This window comes from Miscanthus floridulus, chromosome 9 (assembly GCF_019320115.1).
Source record: "Miscanthus floridulus cultivar M001 chromosome 9, ASM1932011v1, whole genome shotgun sequence".
Classification (NCBI taxonomy): Eukaryota; Viridiplantae; Streptophyta; class Magnoliopsida; order Poales; family Poaceae; genus Miscanthus; species Miscanthus floridulus.
Window position 1 is genome coordinate 137,783,537 of NC_089588.1, and position 18,561 is coordinate 137,802,097.

The window sequence follows — 18,561 nt, forward strand, 5'->3', positions numbered from 1 at the left end:
CGATTTCGACGGCGCGGCATCTACGCTTCATTCCGAGCAAACTCTCTGCTCAAACCCCGCTGTGAGTAATATACATGCTGTTATTTACTTACTGCGCTCTATCTTCCGCCAAATACCCGGTGGGATACCGTTGTCCCCATCGCAGCCGCCATACGGCCGGTTCCCCTATGGCCTTGCGTCTTCCGCGGACGCATACGCCCGGGGACTCCAAAAGGTGCTGGCACCGCACCCTCTCATGTCTGAGTTCGTGGGGATGGCGAGCTATGCTCCCACCTGTTTCCTCGACATCATGGATGACGACGTCGGGAGTGATGGCTCCAGCATCGGCGACGTGGCGCCTAGCCACCGTCGGTCCCGGGAGTACGCTACGGCGAACGCCCCGGAACGGCCGCTGGGGGTAACGGAGTCCTTCCGGACCCACGCCTCGCCGGGTCCTCACGCGGAGACCCCTGAGCTCACACGTGAGCACGAGGAGGATCTACGACCACAGTGGCCGCATCAGCCGCCAACTGCACCAACGCGCTCTCTCTTGTAAAGCCATCCCCTTCTTCTATAAAAGGGGATGTGCTCCCTCCAAACAAAAAAAGGAGAGTTCACCCAAGTCGACTTCTTCAAGTTTAGGTTTAGGGTTGGACACTTCGTTCATAGCATAGCTCTTGTCGATCTCGGCCCTTCCGACCGGACCGACCGGACACCCCATCTCTCTCTCTCTCTCATTTGTAACCCCACTACAGACTTTGAGCACCTGGGCTCGGGAATAAAGTCACCAACCGATCCATACTGGACGTAGGGCACATTGCCTGAACCAGTATAAATCCCGTGTCATTGAGTGCTAGGCCACCTCCGATCACAACGTACAGCAAAACTATAAATATTTACTAGTTGGTCATTTTCTGCACCGACAATGTATCTAATGAAACTCATTTGATGCCATAAATATTATTGTTCTTTTCTATAAACTTGATCAAACTTATGACAGTTTGACATAGGATAATTGAAAATCAGGACCGAGAGAGTATACAATATGACCTAGAATATCATATCAATACTAATAATTCCTTGGAATTAAGGCAGAATCTCTCGGTTTCAATGTGAGTTCATCTGTTTCCAATGTAAAATTCCAACAAGTCTATGTGAATTTCATTCATTCCAATATGGGGCCCTAAACTTGGACCAAACATTTCATGCATCGAGGCAACCTTTCCCTACCTTTTTTCCTTAATTCAATAGAAAGCTTTTCCGTCCTCAAAGGATACACCTGCCTTGTTTGGTTTGTGATTAAACTAGCATATTCAAAATATGTTGTACTTTTTGCTAAGCAAACTTTGCAAAAGTTCATCAGTTTTTGTAACCATCTAAATCAACAAGTTCCTAGTGATGTGAAATAGATTCACATACCTATGAAATCTAAGTGCACGCATAACCATTTAGGAAGAAAAATGTGGAACGATTATAAGAGAAATGTGTGGTTAGCAACGATCTTATTACTATTAATTGGAAGCCCACAACACAGTCTCCCAGATTACCAACATCTGCTATCATAAGAAAACTTGAATAAGAAAAGGCACACCTATATATCCTTCTAAATTACTAACTTATTCCGCTATTATAATAATGAATGAATAACGCAAAGTAAATATATATTCTGTTTGTGTAATATGGTATTAAAAATGTAAGTTGTTACTTTTGATGAATTTATACATTTGAAAGAAACAATATAATGTATACATTGATAGCTTAATTGTAAGAACTTGACCAATTGTTTACTAAAAATATTACTACACATATAACATCTTCAGTTTCATGGTGCGGGTTGAAATAACCATTTATGTCATTGTAGTAATATGCATATAGACTATAACCAAGTCTTCACGCTTAGTAGCTAGTATAATTTAAAAAAATACAAAATGAGAGTTAATAAAAGGTAACAATAAGCATTGAAGCTCCAACTTAACAGGTGGATAATAAAATTTAAGGCAACTAAAAAGATTGAAACTTGCAATCCAAAATCTAGATTCATATGTCATGACACATGGGCTAACTTAACACATGGATAATAAAATTTAAGGCAACAAAAATGACTGAAAGTTGCAATCTAAAATCTAGATTCATATGTCATCACAAATGTGCTCTGATAAGTGCAGACATAATATAATCTAGGTTTCAACTAAACACATGTTGAAGGCATATGCAAAGAGAAAAAACTATAAATTTAAATGGTGAAACATATATAGTAATTCATTAATTTATTACAAACAGAAGAGAGAAGCACTACAGGAAAACGCCTCTTTGCCGACTGCTTGCCCCGGTCGGCAAAGGCATAAACCCAGTCGGCAAAGGCTTTGCCGACCGCAAAGCCACGTGGCAGTCGGCAAAGAGCAGTCGGCAAAGCCTGGGTCGGCAAAGGCGGATTTGCCGACTGCCACGTGGCACACAGTCGGCAAATCCTTTGCCAACTGCCACGCCAGCAGTCGGCATAGCCACGTGGCGCCGTCAGCCCTGACGGCAGGCTTTGCCGACTGCTGGTTCCTCGGCAGTCGGCAAAGAATTATTTTTTCAAAAATTGTTTGCCGACGGGCCGCCAGCTCGGCAGTCGGCAAAGAAAGAAAATATTTTTTTTTTGAAATGTTCTTTGCCGACTGCTTTCGGAGTTGCAGTCGGCAAAGATTCTTCCTGGGGTTTTTTTGAAATGTTCTTTGCCGACTGCTTTCGGAGTTGCAGTCGGCAAAGATTCTTCCTGGGGTTTTTTTTGCCCAGCGGCAAAGCTGGAATTTTTTTTTTTTGCTTTTGTTTTCTGTTTTCTCGCATCAAAACCCTGCAAAATCACAAATTATAATCCAATTTCACCAGAAGCACCGGTAGCACCATTTATATCACAATTTCATCACATTTGTCGCCAACATCACCACATATATCACAATAACGCACAACATCACATATATCTCACATATATGTCACAATAACAACCACACAAGTGCATTACAACCATCACATGAAGTCCAACACGTCGAACACCACAAGTCGACGTCCATCACACGAAGTTCAACATAACAAGTCTAGGTCCATAACGAAGAAAAGAAATACATGACAACAACTTCGACGATACGGTGGATACATGATAACAGAATCGACAAGTACCTAGCTCGTCGCGCCGTCCCCGGTCTCGTCGTCCGCTCCGCCCCTAGAGCCCCCAGGGTTTGCCCACGGAAACCCCCTTGGACCAAACTGAGGCGCCTGCGCGTACTGCCACCCTCCGCGCACCGGCGGCCACGAGTACGTCGGAGGAGGGCCACGCGGAGGTGGATACGGTGGATAGGGTGCAGGTGGTGGATACGACATCATCTGATGGCCGGGACCTCCAGGAGACGAGTTCGAACCCGCCGACTGTACCTGCACAAGTTAAACGCCAAGTGATGTCATTAGTATCTGCAGCATGGACGCACAAGTTAAAGCAAGAGTCAATATACTCACCGGGGTCCCTCCAGGAGCGACAGGAGCAGGCACAGGAAAAAACTCTGGAGGAGGAGGCAGTGGAGCGAACATTGGAAGAGGAGGCGGTGTAGACGCCCCGGGCGTCTGCATGGACTGGAAGAAGCTGGCCATGTTCTGCATCTGAGTGTTGTAGTGCTGCTGCAGGCTTTGCTGGTAAGCCATCTGTTGCGCCATCATCTGCGCGTGCAACGTGGCGATCCTCTCCTCCATCTTGGCCTCCATCTGGGCCTGCAATATTACATCCGCAGTGTTGATTGTATGTACAGATGCGAAACGAGTGAACGACGAACGAAATGGCACTTACCTGTGATGCTGACTGCCGCCGGGGCGCTACGGGGATGTCGCTGGAGCTCGTGGGCGTGGATCGAACCTGGGTCAGCGTAGGAACCTGGGACGGGTCGAGGGCACTGTGGGCCATGTAGTAGCGGCCGTGCTGCTTCCCTGGTCCCAACCTCTGCAGGAGGTCTGTGTCCAGGGGCTCGGCGGTGGGGTCGAACGTCTCCCCGTAGCGCTGGCGAGCCGCGATGGTGTACTCGGTGGCCTTCTCGTAGGCGGTGGGGTTGGTGTACGCATCGGGCCCGTCCTCCGGGTTGTAGACGTTGTTCGGATCCGTCGCCTTGCCCTTGTGAGAGAGGAGGTACGCGGTGTACTCGTTGATTTCCTGCCCACCGTGCGTCTGCGTCTGCATTGAAAACACAAACATGGTTACAAGTATTGACAATTGAGCGCAAGGATTAAGACATGAACGGACGCATACCCATCTTGTCGCGAACTGGGGGAGGGGCTGATTCCCTTGGTGGTGTGACACCCCTCGCATCTGCGCACGGCGGCCCTGACGGTCGGCGCGCCTCGTGTACGCCTCATCCGTGCGCCACATGCGCACAATCTCCGTCTAGCATTCCCTGTGGTTGTCGCACCACGACGGACACACCTGCATGACATCAAGTATTTGACATGCGAGAAGATTAGTGTAATGTTTCACTGAAGGAATCTGAACGAATGTTGTCATACTTAATTACCTGCTCGTATTGCGCTTGGGTGAGGTCGGCCTCCCTCGAGTTCATTCTCTGGCGGATTTGGGGCTTCTTGATGTTCTCTCCAAGCACGTTAGCGTGGAAGTCGCGGATGGCCTGTATGCGCGCCTCATGGTACAGGTCCTTGAGACGATCTTTGCAGACCGCCTCCTGCACTCGCGCCGCCTGGGCCGCTTTACCCTCCTCGCACGTGAAGAAGTCCTGCACACAGACACATCATGTAGCATTTCCTTTTTGCAAGAAGTCCGACGAATGCGTACTATTTAGCAATGCGGTGCGATGAAAGACTCACCCAAAACTCCCTCTTTATCTTTGCCGCGATGGTCTCGCCACCCTCCTCGACGAGGTAGAAGTGGGACCACTTGGTGGGCACCTTCATCTCGCCGTTGACGTTGACAAGGCCAGGGTAGTACTCCTTAATCAGGAGGCCCTGGATGCCATTGATATGGCGTGCTTGACCTGCTCCACTCACAATCTTCCAGGAACTGCACGAGTCATTAAGAACAATTGTTAGTCTTCAGTTCGATTTTTGACATGTCATATGAACAAGTAGTGAAATCAATAATGGTTACTTACGTCTGGCCCACGGGTGTGATCACAGGGCGCTGGTGGAATTGCGGCCGCACCCTAGGAAGCTGCGTGGGCCCGCGCGAGTACACCTTGGCCACGCCTGATGAAGTCGAAGCCGTCTCGCCTGGTGTAGGCGCGTCGTCGCCGTCGTCGTCGTCATCGTCGTCGTCGTCGTCGCCGCCGCGCTCGTCGTCACGCGACGTCGTCCCCCCTTGCGAGGACGAGAACGGCAGCCTCCTGGTCGCCTGGCGACGTCCGCTGGGGGGCTGGGACCCCCTACTGGACGACCCGCGCACCAACACCTCCTCCTCCTCCTCGTCGTCGTCGGCGGTCTCCTGCGGGGGGACCTGGTACGCCGAGCGTACTGCTCGATGCGGCCGCTGCCGCCGTCCGCCTGGCATTTTGCCGAGTGCCTGCAATGACAAAGAACAAAATTGTTAGCATAAATAAATGACAAGTACTTGTAAAGGAACATAATAATAACAATATAGTATTACATGGCCTCGTAATTATCTCCGCGAACGGCAATATCTCGGGCGTGGAGTCGTCATCTCTATCACTATCGTCGTCATCGCTATCAATATTGTCGAGCTCCCTTAAGTCATCACTGTCATCATCATCCTCATCGTCTCCATAGTCATCATCATGTACCTCCTCCTGGACAACTCCATCGCGCTGCATCTGCCATCGCTCAAGCATTCTTAAGTCCCTGGCATCCTGCACCTCCTCACCCTCGTCCTCATCGATTTCGTTGTCTACTTCCATGCCCATGAGCGAACCAATGTCGATCTCCAAGGTACCTTCTAGCCCCTCAGGTTGATAGAACTCATCGGTGCTTGGGTCAAAGTTGTAATCGTCGTCGTTTGGGAGAGGCGCTTTGCCGCGCGGCGACACCAAATGCACAAGGCTCCACCCCGCAAGCTTCTCGTCTTTTTGGCACGCCCATGGGAGGTAATAAACTTGCGTGGCGTCTCGGTTGGCCACAATGTAGACATCGTCTCCTTTATAGCTAGAGTCCTGTCGAATCTCGACTTGACCTATCGTAAGGTCTTTCCTCATGATATCAGGATCGAACCAATGGCATTTGAATACCACCGGCGCTAAAGTCCCGGCACCCTTAAAGTTGAGCTCGTATATCTCTTCGACTATGCCGTAGTAGTCCTTCCCATCCGTGCCGGGCGTACGAACTCCGCAGCACATGGTTTTTAGGTTGGGTCGACTCTCCTCGTAGCTTCTCGTGCGAAAGCGATAGCCATTCACATCATAAACGGTGAATGACTTCACCCTACGGGAGAAGCCACGGCCCACCTGTTTCAATTCATCGCTCATTTCTGCATCCGTTCGGACCTGCAAGGGTAGGAGATCGTTACATAACTCGCTCCGGGGAGCAAAGTGGAATCACAAAGTCGGAAAGAGGTTAGTTGGTTGGTACCTTTGTACAGAACCAGGAGATGAAATCGGGCACACCGTGTCTAAGAAGATTGTCTTCTTCTTGCTCGGTAGGAGCCCTATTGCCTCTCCAGTATTGCCTAATAAATTCCCTGAAAGAAGGAAGAAACTAGAGGGTCAGACCATGATAGATGGAGGATAGTGACGGCGTAGGTAACAAGCTCATTGAGAACTTACTTCTGATAAGGAATCACTTCATCAAGGTTGATCAACAATGTGAACATGATAGTCTGCCACTCCTGATGGTTCAACTGCTTGTTGGTACTTGCGCTTCCACTCCCGAGATCCCCTTGGAAAAGGCTGAGTATCGATGAGTTCTCGTCAGCGTTGTAACGAGGGGTTGGATTGTGCATGCTGCGAAGCTTCTCAGTATAGTACGCCTGTGTGAAGGTCGACACCTCCTCTAGAACGGAGGCCTCTCCCACGGAAGCCTCAATCTTGGCTTTATTTCTACAATTTTTCCGAAGAAGCTTTAGACACCTCTCGATTGGATAGCACCAACGGGCCTGCACGGGACCCCCCAACCGTGCCTCGCGCGGTAGGTGCAAGATCAGATGCTGCATGGACAGAAAGAAGCCGGGTGGAAATATCATCTCCAACTTGCAGAGCAACAGAGATGCAGCCTTCTCCAGTTCAACACAAACATCCCGAGACAACTCCTTGGCATAAAGCTGGCGGAAGAAGAAGCTCAACTCTGCCAGGACGTGCCTGTATGTCGGCAAGGACGGCGGCAGGGCTCTTAACCTGCGGAATGGGGCTGGTGACTTGAACGCCTTTCGTGAAGTGCTTTACATCTAGCCTGAATTCATGGTTCTCAGGCAGGAATTGGCGATGCTTGTCGAAAGAAGAAAACTTGCCGCCCTTGGCCAGCCAGGTGAACATCACATCTGCCTTGCATGTCGGGCAAGGGAACTTCCCGTGAACACACCACCCGCTGAATAAGCCATACGCTAGGAAGTCATGCATTGAATACTGGTACCACACATGCATTCTGAAGTTCCTCTTCGTAGCCCGGTCGTACATGAGTACCCCCTCTTCCCAAGCAAGTTCCAATTCATCCCACACCGGCTGCATGAACACACCCATATTGTCGCTCGGGTGTCCAGGTATTATCAGCGTCAAGAGCACGTTCTTAGGTTCAAACATGACGCCGGGGGGGAGATTGAGGGGGATCACAAACACGGGCCAGCAAGTGTACGGGGCCGCCATCATTCCAAATGGGTTGAACCCATCTGTTGCCAGCGCTACGCGTACATTCCGAGCCTCCATAGCCTTGACAGGATTCATGTTATCGAAGTGCTTCCATGCATCACCGTCCGCCGGGTGTACCATCTTGTCAGGATGGTATCTTTTGCCATTCTTGTGCCACGTCATCTGTTTCGCGGACTCCTCCGTCATATACAGCCGTTGCAGCCTCGGTAGGAAAGGAAGGTGCCGTACGACCTTCTCGGGGACCTTAGACTGTTTCATGCTGCCATCAGAGCCTTCTACCAACACGAACCTAGAGGCATCGCACTTTGGACAGGTTTTTGCTTCCTCAAGGTCTCCCCTGAACAGGACGCACCCCTTCGGACAAGCATGGATCCCCTCATACGGCATCTTAAGTGCACGAAGGAGCTTCTGTGTAGCATAGGTGTTCGTCGGCAGGACATGATCTGCCGGAAGCAGTCCCCCAACAATGCTCAACACGAGATCGAAGCCGTCTCGACTAATGCCCAGCTGCGACTTCAACCCTATCAGGCGTGAGATGGCATCCAGTTGCGTAAGCTTTGTCTTCTCGTGAAGGGGCTTCTGTGCCGACTCCATCATGTCGTAGAAGGCCTTCGCGGTTTCCTCCGGATCTTCCTCCACATCCATTCCTTCGCCAAACCGTGCTTCGTGGAAGTCTGCCATCATGTCTGCCATCCCAGCATCGCCATCATACTCCTCGAGGACGGGTCGCACCACCTCGTCCCTAATAGGATGGTATTCACCATGGTGGCGCCAACGAGTATAGTTTGGAACGAACCCGTGCTTGAACAGATCTCTCAACACCTGAGCCTTTACTTTCTTCTTCTTGTTCCTGCACTCGCTGCAGGGACACGGCATCCGAATCGACCCTTTAGCAGCTAGGCCAAATGCATGCTCCAGGAACTCAGTCATCCCCCTGATCCATTCGTGGCTCTTACTTGCGAAGCCCGAGTACATCCACTCACGGTCACCCATGCTCTGTCATGCGGCAATGTTAACATGTGATAAAACCAGCAAGTGCATCTACAACGCGCTCCTACCATCTAATAGGTGAAGGATAGGTCCTAATCCCACCCGAGCATGCGCAGACGAGGTTAGCTTCCATGCTCCGCTCCCGTCCTAGACGGAATTTCGGCAGCACCTCCCCGCTGTTCTCCCGATACATGTCCCGGCGGGGAGAGTGTGTATCCAGAGAACAATGGGGAGGTCCTGCCGAAACTCTGACTCGGACGGGAGCGGAACATGGGAGCTAACCTCGTCTGCGCATCCTCGGGCTGTCCAAATAACGTGGACAATCCGAAATGGATACGGTTATACATATGCGAAGAACGCATACTTCCAACCGTATCCGTTTCGGACGGGAGACGCCTAACTGGGTAACACGACCTACGACTACATGTGGCGGAAAGAGGGGTCATACCGCAGGTGCCGGTGAAGAAAGGCTAGCGGGGCAGTGCCGAGTCATGCTCCTCCGGCTAGCCTCCAATGGGAGCCCTCCTGAAAAAGAAAAACAATTAGTGAGAACGAAAAATTTCGGCAGCACCTCCCCTGTACGGGAAGGTTACCAAACCTGCAAGAAAAGACGGCACGATGGCCGACAAACACATATACATGTCAGGCACGATGGCCGACAACCACAAATGTATTTCCAATCCATGCAGAAGAATATAAGCAGGTATTAACAAAGTAAACTACTACTACTAGTAGTACTACTACCTCGTCGTCACGGACGGCGTCACCGGCGCGTGGAGCAGAGGCGCGCGCGAGGACGGCGAGGCGAGGCAAGGACGGCGCGGCGAGGCAAGGACGGCGAGGCGAGGACGGCGCGGCGAGGACGGCGACGCAGGGCCAGCGGACGGCGAACGGCGCGCGGACGGCGGACGGCGCGCGGACGGCGGACGGAGCAGGGCACGCGGACGGCGGACGGAGCAGGGCACGCCGGATCGGGTGGGGCAGCGACGGTGCCGGGGCGGGTCGGGGCGAGGCCGCGGCCGCTGCGGGGCCGACGCCGGAGCTGCACGCGGCGGCGCCCTGGCCGGGGCCGGATCGGGCGGGCAGCGCCGGTGAGGCCTGGGCGTGGGCGCCAGCGCCGGGAGGGCCCAGCCGCGGGGTGGCCCAGCGCGTTGTCGCGGGGGGGGCGCCGCCGGGGATGGCCGCGCCGCCGGGGAGGGACCAGCGTGGGGGGGGCGCCGCCGGGAGGGCCCGCGCCGGGGGATGGCGCGCGCCGCCTGGGAGGGGGCGCGCGGCCACCGGGGAGGGCGCGCGCGCCGCCAGGGAGGGGGCTCGCGGCCGCCGGGAGGGGCGCGCGCCGCCGGGGAGGGCGCACGCGGCCGGGGAGGACCAGCGCGGGGGGGGCGCCGCCGGGGAGGGCCGCGCCGCGCGGGAGTGGCGCCGCGCCGCCTGGGAGGGGGCGCGCGGCCACCGGGGAGGGGGGCGCGCGGCCGCCGGGGAGGGGGCGCGCGGCCGCCGGGGAGGGCGCACGCGGCCGGGGGAGGACCAGCGCGGGGGGGGGCGCCGCCGGGGAGGGCCCGCGCCGCGCGGGGGGAGGGCGCCGCGCCGCCTGGGAGGGGGCGCGCGGCCGCCGGGGAGGGCGCACGCGGCCGGGGAGGACCAGCGCGGGGGGGGGCGCCGCCGGGGAGGGCCGCGCCGCGCGGGGGAGGGCGCCGCGCCGCCTGGGAGGGGGCGCGCGGCCGCCGGGGAGGGCGCGCCGCGGCCGCCGGGGAGGGGGCGCGCGGCCGCCGGGGAGGGCGCACGCGGCCGGGGGAGGACCAGCGCGGGGGGGCGCCGCCGGGGAGGGCCGCGCCGCGCGGGGAGGGCGCCGCGCCGCCTGGGAGGGGGCGCGCGGCCGCCGAGGAGGGGGCGCGCGGCCGCCGAGGAGGGCGCGCGCGGCCGGGGGAGGAGGAGAAGGGGATTTTGGGGCAGGCGGCCGGGATTTTGGGGAGGGGGGAGGGCGGGCCGAGCGGATAAGGCGACGTTTTTCTTTTTTTTTTCCCTTTGCCGACTGCCAGCATGTGACGCAGTCTGCAAAGGTCTATTATTTTTTTTTCAAAAATTTTTTTTTTAATTTTTTTTAAAAAGACTTTGCCGACTGCTCTGCTCCCTGGCAGTCGGCAAAGGTTATTTTTGATTTTTTTCTCAGAAATTCTTTGCCGACTGCCATCCTCCCTGGCAGTCGGCAAAGGCTCTTTGCCAACTGCCACTTATGGCAGTCGGCAAAGAATTAATTTTTTTTTTCGATTTTCGATCCCAGTTTTTTTGTGTTGACTTGCTACAGTAAGTACATGATATATTCCAAGTTTGGGGTCATTTTGATTTATTTTGCTATATTCCATTGATTTTTTCTGTTTCTTTGATTTTTTCCGGCAGCTCCAGATTTGAACTGCAGGTACATGAAATAATGGAATCCGGCGATTCAGAAAATGATATTCATGATGTTTGGAGCATGTTGAGGCCGTGTGCGGGGCCTCGCGTGAAATTTCGACCGTGTTGGTGTCGGAACACACCGAGCCACGCGCGTGAAAAGTGTTTTTAAATTTTATAAAATCGAAACGGAGTCCGAAAATGACGAAACTTGACGACGTGTCTTGTCATCGCATGCGGAGGCTGTGGTAAAAATTTGAAAAAGTTTCGAGCAAGTGGCGACGTTGGGTGGCTAAAACCTGGACATCTCACATGTCATTACTCCAGCAGGGGTTACCACTGATCCTCAAAAAGTAGCTGCTGTTGTCAATTGGCGTACTCCCTAGCTAGTTAAAGATTTGCGCAGTTTTTTTGGGTTTAGCCGGATATTACAGAAAATTTGTCCACAATTTTGGTGTCATTGCAAAACCGTTGATCGAGCTGCTTAAAAAGAACACCTTGTTTATCTGGACTTCTTCCCACGATCAGTCATTCCAAGCACTAAAGCGCGCCCTAAGTTCTTCACTAGTCCTTGTTTTGCCTGACTTCTCCAAGCCATTTAGCATTGAGACGGATGCTAGTGCCAGTGGTATTGGTACTATTCTTACTCAGGAGGGTCATCCATTGGCGTTTCTCAGCAAAGCATTGGGAACCCGTTCTTGTGGGCTGAGTAATTATGAGAAGGAATACATGGCAGTTTTGATGGCCGTTCAGCAGTGGCGTTCTTATCTACAACATGTTGAATTCACCATTTTTACTGATCAGCAGAGCCTTGCCCAACTTACTGACCAGCGTTTGCATACCTCGTGGCAGCAGAAGCTCTTTTCTAAGCTCGTTGGTCTCCAATTTCGCATTGTATACAAGCCAAGTGCTGCAAACCAAGTAGCCGATGCTTTGTCTCGTAAGAGTTTTCATGATTCATCATGTGCTGCTATTTCTGTGGTGGCCCCTACTTGGATACAAGAGGTGGTGTCAGGGTATGTTGCTAATCCTATGTCATCAGAGATGATAGCCAAGCTCACCATTGATTCTGCAGCCGTGCTAGGATTTTCTCTACGAGATGGTGTTCTCCGTCAGGGTACACGTATTTGGATTGGGGACAACAGGGTACTGCAGTAGAAAATTCTCCATGCCATCCATGCCAGCGCCTTGGGGTCACTCTGGATTTCCGGCAACATATACTCGGTTGAAGCAGATATTCCAGTGGCGTGGCATGAAATCTGCTACCCGAGACTTCGTTCAAGCTTGTATTACTTGTCAACAGGCTAAGCCCGATCGAAGTCGTTTGCCCGGTCTCCTTCAACCTCTGCCAGTACTGGTCGCTGCTTGGCAAACTATATCTCTGGATTTCATTGAGGGGCTGCCCCGCTCTGGTAATGTTAACTGCATTCTCGTTGTGGTAGATTCCTTCACAAAGTATGGCCACTTCCTGCCCTTGCTCCATCCGTTTATAGCTGCTGTACGTGGTCGCTAAGATATTTCTCAACAATGTTTATCGCTTGCATGGTCTACCAACTGCCATTATCTCTGATAGGGATCGTATCTTTACCAGTCAATTTTGGCGTGAGCTATTCCGTTTGGCCGATGTCTCTTTGCAGATGAGTTCAAGTTACCACCCGCAGTCTGATGGTCAGACTGAACGCCTCAATCAGACAATGGAGACATTCTTACGTTGTTTTGTCAATGCTTGCCCGGCTAAATGGTCCTCTTGGATTGCTTTGGCGGAATTCTGGTACAATGCTTCCCCTCACTCTGCACTTGGTTGTTCTCCTTTTGAAGCTCTTTATGGCTACCCACCTCGCCATTTTGGAATCTCTGTCCTGGATGATGTGGCTGTACCTGAACTGTCTTCTTGGCTTCAAGATCGTCAAGTTATGACTGATTTGATCCGTCAACACCTAGCTCGAGCCAAACAACGTATGAAACGTCAAGCTGATAAGAAACGCTCTGAACGTCAATTCAGTGTTGGTGATATGGTGTTTGTCAAGATCCAACCTTATGTTCAGTCTTCTCTGGCCCCTCGATCTAATCAAAAGTTGTCCTTCAAGTTCTATGGTCCATTCCGAATCATGGAGCGCATTGGTTCGGTGGCATATAAGTTGCTTTTGCCAAGTTCAGCTGCTATTCACCCGATGTTTCATGTTTTCCAATTGAAAGCTGTGGTTCTTCCTTAGGTCCAGGTATCTCCATCCTTACCAGCTAACATTGAGTTGCCTCGGGTTCCTATGGAAGTTTTGCAGCCTCGTGTCATGCCTACTGCTAATGGTTCGGTGGAGCAAGGCCTAATCCTCTGGTCTGGCTGGCCGCCTGACATGGCAACCTGGGAGAATTTGCTGCAGCTGCATCAAGCCTTTCCTAGAGCTCCTGCTTGGGGACAAGCAGGCTTCCAAGGACCGGGGGTGTTAACGGCCCATCTACGGCAGCTACTTCAGAAGAAGCGGCCCAAGTGCCTCGGGTTGGATCACGCGCTCACCGGCCCAACGTGCGTCTAGCTGGCGCTGAGTGGTTGTGAGTGTGCCTGCGAGCTCCTGCGGGCGAAAGCCTTGTAAATAGACGCTATCAGAGAGAAGCGAGGATAATCAGGAATTTTGTAACCAGATTCTAAACTCTCAAGCACTCATCTTTCCTGCCTTTCCTTCCTGCTTGATTGTTGTGCTGTTTGTCTGAACCTTTCCCAATTACTTCTATTTCCTGCCTACTCCTGACTGGATGGCAGCATGGCCATATGACCATTATTATCACCAGGAATATCTCGATCGGAAGAGCAAAACGCAAGGGTGTTGACGCGACTTGCACTACTAATCTTTAGAATCTTTATCTTTATATATATGCTCCTCATTGCAGTAACTTGTGAAGTCCTTGTTTCGGGAAAAAAAAAACAGCAACATCACGTTCATTTGCGATATATAAGTGCTTGTAGATAGGCCGTGTTTATTTTGAGTGCAGTGGTTTGATTAGTTCATGTAATCATGTTAATGAAGAAACAAAATCGCTTCGTCAGCTTCGGCACTGTATTTAATTTGCTGTACGCCTGTACCGTTTGTTCATACCAATCTTCAGTATGACCTCGTTGGCTCGCTGCAGTAGTGTGTGTTTGGGGATCTGTAACTCTGAAGGGATTTGCCTTTGTAATCTCTTTTAGTTGCTGTTAGTCGGTTTTTGAGAAGTGGGCTGTGGTTTGAGAGTTTTCTGTGTTTTGGTGATGTTCACTGAATGCTTTAAACTGTTTTGGTCCTTGTGATAATGCAATGACCGGGGCATTTTTTGCCTTTAAACTCTATAAAAAAAAAAAGGATTTGCCTTTGCGTAATGGAGCACAGTAAAATAAACAACTGAGTGCGAAGTTCATTGTAACGTTTGTTCATTATATATGATATGATGAAGCTTCAGAGAATACGAGTTTTGGAGGCAGATACATGGCGTACCTTACAACTTGTGTTGCTGACACGTCTCATCGCTAGCAGAATCGCTACGCGTTGACAAATATTTCATCGGAGAGAAAGAGGATTAAACATTGGGCACTAACAAAATAATTTGAGGGTAATAATAATGAATTATATAAACAAGATGCGTTGGGCAAAAAAATATATAATATAAAAAATAAAAAGAACGACGCCTGAGAGATTCGAACTCTCGCGGGGAAACCCCATGTACTTAGCAGGCACACGCCTTAACCACTCGGCCAAAGCGTCTTTTGTTGTCTAATTTTTCTTATAGACATATAATACCATACAGTGCCGTTGGAGAATTGAAATGACAAAAGGCTTTGAACATTATTTGACATACATGTGCTGCATTCCATTGGACTGTTTTCAAGAGTAATTTGAAGACTCACAGTGCATAGTTTCATAGGCCTATGCATTTAAACTGTTGCATGTTGGTAAGAAATAAAATGCTCCCGGTGGAGTTTCAATCGGTTTTCCAACGCGTGTGGATGAAATAAAATGCTCTCGATGAAGTCTCACTCTGTTTGCAATGCATTGCTAACCGTGCACACTGAATTTTATCTGGATAAAACTCGTCTCGTCTTTCTCCTCATAATTCATGTCACACTCGCGTCCTCATTTTTTGCTAATGTGTTACCTTATTAAATGGAAATGAAATTCTTACTGGGACTAGCCTAAGAAATCTTATGAATAAAAGGTTCTGCTTGATTTTTTTTCTTTAAATCAGCCAAAAAAATGATGTACATTAGGCAAAGAAGAGCGCAGCTAAACTATTGCTTAGGTGTGTGCTTTAGTTGTGATTTTACTAAAGATAGAGTGGCTTGTGAAAATTACTCAAAATAACACACCAATTTCAAAATCTAAAATACATGTATCCTTAATTACAACAAACCCATGACATCCTAAGACAATGCTTTTGACATGCACACAATAGAACAGATGATCTTTAATCCCTTGATAAAGTATGGTCGTAAATGCTCTCCTCCTCTAGAAGCCCCTAGGTTTTTTCAAATTGGCATGCGTACACCCAGCTATCCTCGTCTCCCTCTTTCATTTTTGCCCATTTCCTTTACAAATTCGGACCACAACAGTAATGTACACGCGGCGCAACCATACCCATGCGTCATCTGTGATCAACGGCCAGGATCTGACGACCGAGCTCCTCCACATGCATGCATGTCCTTCCACTCCACTCCACCTGTGCGTGACGTGCCACTCCGATGATGCAGCGACGACGTGCGTGCGTGCGTTCGTGATCACGACGCGCCGCCGATCTCCTCCACCATCCACGCGGCCTCCGCGACACTGGGCCGGCACTCGGGCTCGGGGCTGGCGCAGTGCACACCGACCCGGAGCAGCCTGACGGCGGCGTCCCCGCCGGCCGCGGCGATGCCGGGGTCAACGAGCTCCTGCTCGCCGCCCTCCGCCACGGCCGTGGCCGCCCAGTGCACGACGTCGGTGCCGCCGCGCGCGCTGAGGAGATACTGCGACGGGAACCGCCCCGTGACGAGCTCCAGCAGCACGACGCCGAGGCAGTAGACGTCGGAGCGCGCCGACACGACCCCGCGCGTGGTGCCCTCGGGCGACCGGAACGCGAACATGGCCTGCGCCGCCTGCGCCGCGTTCACCAGCGGGAAGAAGCCGTAGTCCACCAGCCGGGGCTCCATCTCCGCGTCCAGGAGGATGTTGCCTGACTTGAGGTTCCCGTGCGGCGGCGGCGGCGGCGGCGCGTCGAAGTCCGCGCCATCCATGCTCACCAGCCGCCCCGCCGGGATCCCGAGCCTCTCGTGGAGGAACGCCAGCCCGCGCACCACGCCGACGGCGACCCTCAGCCGGCCCTGCCAGTCCAGGATCAGCCTGTTCGGACTCTGGTCGCCTGCCAGTCGTTATTACAGTTGATGATTAGTCACGTGATTAATTAGGTAGCTCCTAATCACGATTGATTGATTAATTAGCTGCGTTAATTAACCAACCATGCAGGATGTAGAGGAGGCTGCCGCGGGGCATGTACTCGGAGACGATGAGCTTCTCCTCCTTGCGGTAATGGTAGCCGACGGGCGGGAGCACGTTGGGGTGGTGGAGGTCGCCGAGCATGTGCACGTGCTGCTCGAACTCCTCGCGCCCGACGCGGTTCATGTCGCGGAGGCGCTTCACGGCCACGGTGACGCCGTTGCGCATGGCGGCCTTGTACGCCGACCCCAGGGTGCCGTTGCCCAGCACCTCGGCGGAGGCCTTCATCAGGTCCGGCAGGCCGAACGCGGGGATGTCCTCGTTCAGGAGGACGAACTCGCCCATCCGCCGGCCGCTGCTGCCGCCGTGGCTGGACGACCCGCCTCCGGCCACGTCCACGGCCACCATCTCCCCGGCGCGCGGCGCCGCCGTGGACTTGGTGGAGCCTGCGCCTGAGCCTGCGCCGGCACCGGCGGCGCCCGCCCTGCTGGCGTAGTAGTCCCACGCCGGCGCGGCGCTGTTCCTCTCGTCCTGCCGCAGCATGAGCACCATGGCGCCGGTGACGAGCAGGATGACGAGCAGGATGATGCCGATGACGACAAACACGCTGGTCTCCTTCTCCATGGCCATGTAGTCGGCCGCCGTGGGCGGCGGCATCGCGGGCGGGAGCGCGGGCCCGGCGGCCACGCACACCGCGGCGTCGCTGCCCGGCGAGCCGCACAGCCCGGGGTTCCCGGCGAACGACGACGCCTCGTAGCGCTCCGCGATGCTCTGCGGGATGGAGCCGCTGAGGCGGTTGTGGGACACGTTGAACCGCTTGAGCGACTCCGGCAGCCTGAACGGAATCGGCCCGTCGATCTGGTTGCGGTCGAGGTGGAGCTCGATGAGGCGCGGCGCGTTGGCGATCGCGTCGGCGGGCAGCGGGCCCGTGATGCGGTTGTTGTCGAGGTAGAGCTTCTTGAGCCACCGCATGTTGGCGAACACGTCGGCTGGGATCGGCCCGGAGAAGTTGTTGGAGGAGAGGTACAGCGCGCGGAGGCCGCGCAGCGTGCCGAGGCTCGCCGGCAGAGGGCCGGAGAGCGCGTTGTGCTTGAGATTCACGGAGTGGAGCCGCGGGAGCTTGGCGATGGCGCCGAAGTCGAACGTGCCGGACAGGTTCATGTGCGTGAGCCGGATGCCCACGAGGCTGCCCTTGTAGCACTGCACCCCGGGCCAGGGACTCGCGGCGTCGCACGGCGGAAACGGCGACGTCGCCGACCACGCCTCCAGCCTGCCGGTCGGGTCTGTGAACGACTTCTTGAGATTTACGAGCGCCGCCCCTGCCTCCGACACGTTGCCATTGTCGGCAGCGGCAGCGGCAGTGGCGGCAAGGAGGAGGAGGAAGAGAGGTGGGAGCCGGAAGGCGAGGAGGGTGACCATGACCGGGTGTGGTGGTGGTCAGAGCCTGTCCTCTAGCTTTCTTCCAGCTCTCTTCTCGGACGACGGATGATCCCTCCCCTGTCCCCCTGCCTGCCTTTCGTGGCGCTGCTTCGCCCTGGTTTTTGTCAACGCCTCTTCTGCTGCTCCAGTGGTTGCGCAGGCGGATCTGGGACTGGGACCCAAAAATAGGGTGCCCCACAGCTGAGACGGCAAGCCACCAACGGAGAAGCCCCACAGCTGAGACGGCAAGCCACCAACGGAGAAGACGATGCGATGCAAACAGCAGAGGTGTTTCAGCTTCTTTCAGAAATGAGAGCAGATGTGGAACGCAATGGGACAAAGGTTGGATTACAGCAGGGGATGGCCTAAACGGCAAAACCTCGCTTTTCTCCCTGACAGGTAAAAATGATTCCTGGTTTTGTAGACAGGACTAAATATAGTTAGGGCGCAAAATAAGCAAGGACTAAATTAGTAAGACTGAAACAGCTTCATGTTCATTGCTGCATTGCATGAATACAACATGCTACAAATCAAAATGCAGATTTAACAGTTCACCTGAGGAAGGGATGTTT

General features: G+C 53.2%; 2 protein-coding genes and 1 non-coding gene across 3 annotated transcripts; all 3 read right to left on the bottom strand.

Moving 5' to 3' along the window:
• Positions 1 to 4,353: 4,353 nt before the first annotated feature.
• Positions 4,354 to 5,002, bottom strand: LOC136483060 (uncharacterized). Its single transcript, XM_066480176.1, has 3 exons — positions 4,819 to 5,002; positions 4,512 to 4,727; positions 4,354 to 4,423 (listed from the first exon to the last, which is right to left on the bottom strand). The coding sequence occupies exons 1-3, from the start codon at positions 4,903 to 4,905 to the stop codon at positions 4,385 to 4,387; spliced, it is 342 nt and encodes a 113-aa protein (XP_066336273.1). The 5' UTR covers positions 4,906 to 5,002; the 3' UTR covers positions 4,354 to 4,384.
• Positions 5,003 to 14,784: 9,782 nt separating this feature from the next.
• On the bottom strand, positions 14,785 to 14,866 carry TRNAS-GCU (transfer RNA serine (anticodon GCU)). The gene has a single exon. It is a non-coding gene; the product is annotated as a tRNA-Ser (tRNA).
• Positions 14,867 to 15,534: 668 nt separating this feature from the next.
• LOC136483061 (pollen receptor-like kinase 3) lies at positions 15,535 to 18,209 on the bottom strand. Its single transcript, XM_066480177.1, has 2 exons — positions 16,594 to 18,209; positions 15,535 to 16,496 (listed from the first exon to the last, which is right to left on the bottom strand). Exons 1-2 carry the CDS (start codon positions 17,987 to 17,989, stop codon positions 15,877 to 15,879), a joined length of 2,016 nt encoding a protein of 671 aa, XP_066336274.1. The 5' UTR covers positions 17,990 to 18,209; the 3' UTR covers positions 15,535 to 15,876.
• Positions 18,210 to 18,561: the final 352 nt, after the last annotated feature.